Source organism: Rana temporaria, chromosome 4 (genome assembly GCF_905171775.1).
Source record: "Rana temporaria chromosome 4, aRanTem1.1, whole genome shotgun sequence".
NCBI lineage: Eukaryota > Metazoa > Chordata > Amphibia > Anura > Ranidae > Rana > Rana temporaria.
The window spans coordinates 14,283,559-14,286,104 of NC_053492.1; the positions used below are offsets into that span (position 1 = coordinate 14,283,559).

The following is a 2,546-nucleotide window of genomic DNA, read 5'->3' on the forward strand; positions in this document are numbered from 1 at the left end:
GGTTAAAGAGAACCAGTCTTGGCTGAGTGTCCATTGTTTGGTTTGTTTTTGGGTGGGGCCACTGATTTTTTTTTTTTTCAATGGTCTTTCAGCTGTGTTTTGTTACATTTACATCTCCTTTGTGCTCTCACTGGCCACATTCTTAGTCCTTGTCCTGTGGAGGAACCTCCCTCACGGCACAACTGGTTTTGGAGTATAAGGAACTTGGCTCATTTCTCTCTCTTCTATCAGCGATGGCGTCCTCAGACCTGAGAGCGGAGCTGGATTGTCCCGTCTGCCTGAACATTTATACGGATCCTATCATGTTGAGATGCGGACACAACTTCTGCCGGGTCTGCATTGACCGTGCGTTGGATACCCAGGAGGGGTCTGGATGTTATTCCTGTCCTCAGTGCAGGAGGAAGTTCCGGGAGAGACCTCCACTGCAAAGAAATATCACTCTGCGGAACATCACTCAACATTTTCTCTCTGCTCCACCACCAGATCCAGAGCCCAGCATCTCCTGCACTTACTGCATTAATTTCTCCGTACCCGCCGTGAAGTCCTGCCTGCATTGTGAAGCTTCTCTATGTGTTGACCATCTGAATGTCCACAGCAAGTCACCAGAACACGTGTTACGTGTCCCCACCAGCACCCCGGGGAACAGGAAGTGCCCCGTCCATAAGAAGACCCTGGAGTATTACTGCACCGAGGACTCTGCCTTTATCTGTGTCTCCTGCATTATAACTGGAAAACATCGGGGACACCAGTTGGAGACATTGGAAGAGGCCTTCATAGAGAAGAAGGAGAAACTGATAAATAATCTGGAGAAACTGATTGCTAAGAGAGGGAGGACAGAAGACAGAGTCCGGATTCTGCAGGAACACAAGGCAAGAGTACAAGGCAAAGTGGATGGGATAAGCCAGAGATTCATTTTCCTGTTCAGGAGACATCTCAAGAGGCTTCTGGAGGACCTGGAGAAGGAAGTCCTGAGCGACCTCTACAGGCAGGCAGATCTGATCTTCAACCCTGTCAATGATCGGATCCAGCAGTTGGAAGTGAGGATGGAAGAAGTCTCCAGGAAGATTGATCACTTAGAGGAGCTGTGTACCATGAGCGATCCCTTGACCGTCCTTCAGGAACCAGATTTAGGTGACTTGTTTGATATGGAGGATGGAGATGATGATGAGGAGGACAGAGAGAGACGTGATAACCTCCTCATTGATGGAGGGGATCTGGTTGGGGTCTCACGTATGGTCAGCACAGGGTTATCAGATATAGTAACTAGTATCATTTTGGGGATCTATATACAGGAAGCTGTAGACATATTATTGGACAAGGACACGGCTCATAACGGTGTATGTATCTTGCATGATAAGAAGACCGCAACCAGGTCCGCTACACCCCATGTTCGCCCAGATACTGAGGGGAGGTTTATGAAATATCACCAGGTTTTAGGTAGTCAGAGTTTCTCCTCAGGGAGACAATTCTGGGAAGTGGATGTCCATGGATCCAGTAGGTGGAGAATCGGGGTGTGTTATGCCAGCATAGCCAGGGACGGGGATAACTCCTTGGTTGGATGTAATGACGTGTCCTGGGGTTTGTACAGGAGGGGTGAAGATTATGTGGCCATACATGACACGGATGAGATCGAACTCCCCGACAATACCCTCGGTAACAAAGTCCGGGTATATCTGGACTATGAGGCCGGACAGATCTCCTTCTATACCTGTGCCCCCCTCCGCCACCTCCACACCTTCACCGCCACCTTCACCGAGCCCCTCTATCCCGTGTTGTGTGTAGAAGAGGGTTCTGTAAAGATGTGAGGGGTACTAGATGAGCGGAAATCTGCCTAGCGATTGGTGACCTCATAGGGTTGGGGGATTCTGAATGGTGGAATTTTGTGTTGTATTTATTATTCGTTTTCTTTAATGCAACACTAAAAAAATTGTACTCATTTTTTTAGAAATTAAATAAAAAAAAAATTTTGTTCAAATTTTGTGTTTTATTTATTATTCGTTTTCTTTAATTCAACACTAAAAAATTGTTGAATACAAATTTGGTGGTAAATATTAACGGTTATCTCCTGATTTTTTTACCATTTATATCAAAAGAAAATTGGACCAAAATAGTAGGAAAAAAATACTGGGGGTTATTAGTGCGTCCACTGACACCAATACTGGGGGTTATTAGTGCTCCCACTGACAACAATACTGGGGGTTATTAGTGCTTCCACTGACACCAATACTGGGGGTTATTAGTGCGTCCACTGACACCAATACTGGGGGTTATTAGTGCTTCCACTGACACCAATACTGGGGGTTATTAGTGCTCCCACTGACACCAATACTGAGGGTTATTAGTGCTCCCGCTGACACCAATACTGGGGGTTATTAGTGCTCCCACTGACACAAATACTGGGGGTTATTAGTGCTTCCACTGACACCTATACTGGGGGTTATTAGTGCTCCCACTGACACCAATACTGGGGGTTATTAGTTTGTCCACTGACACCAATACTGGGGGTTATTAGTGCTCCCACTGACACCAATACTGGGGGTTATTAG

At 46.4% G+C, this 2,546-nt stretch overlaps 1 protein-coding gene across 1 annotated transcript; it reads left to right on the plus strand.

The window, feature by feature from the left end:
* Nucleotides 1–233: 233 nt before the first annotated feature.
* On the plus strand, nucleotides 234–1,855 carry LOC120935543 (E3 ubiquitin-protein ligase TRIM11-like). The gene has a single exon (XM_040347593.1). The coding sequence runs from the start codon at nucleotides 234–236 to the stop codon at nucleotides 1,803–1,805; it is 1,572 nt and encodes a 523-aa protein (XP_040203527.1). The 3' UTR covers nucleotides 1,806–1,855.
* Nucleotides 1,856–2,546: the final 691 nt, after the last annotated feature.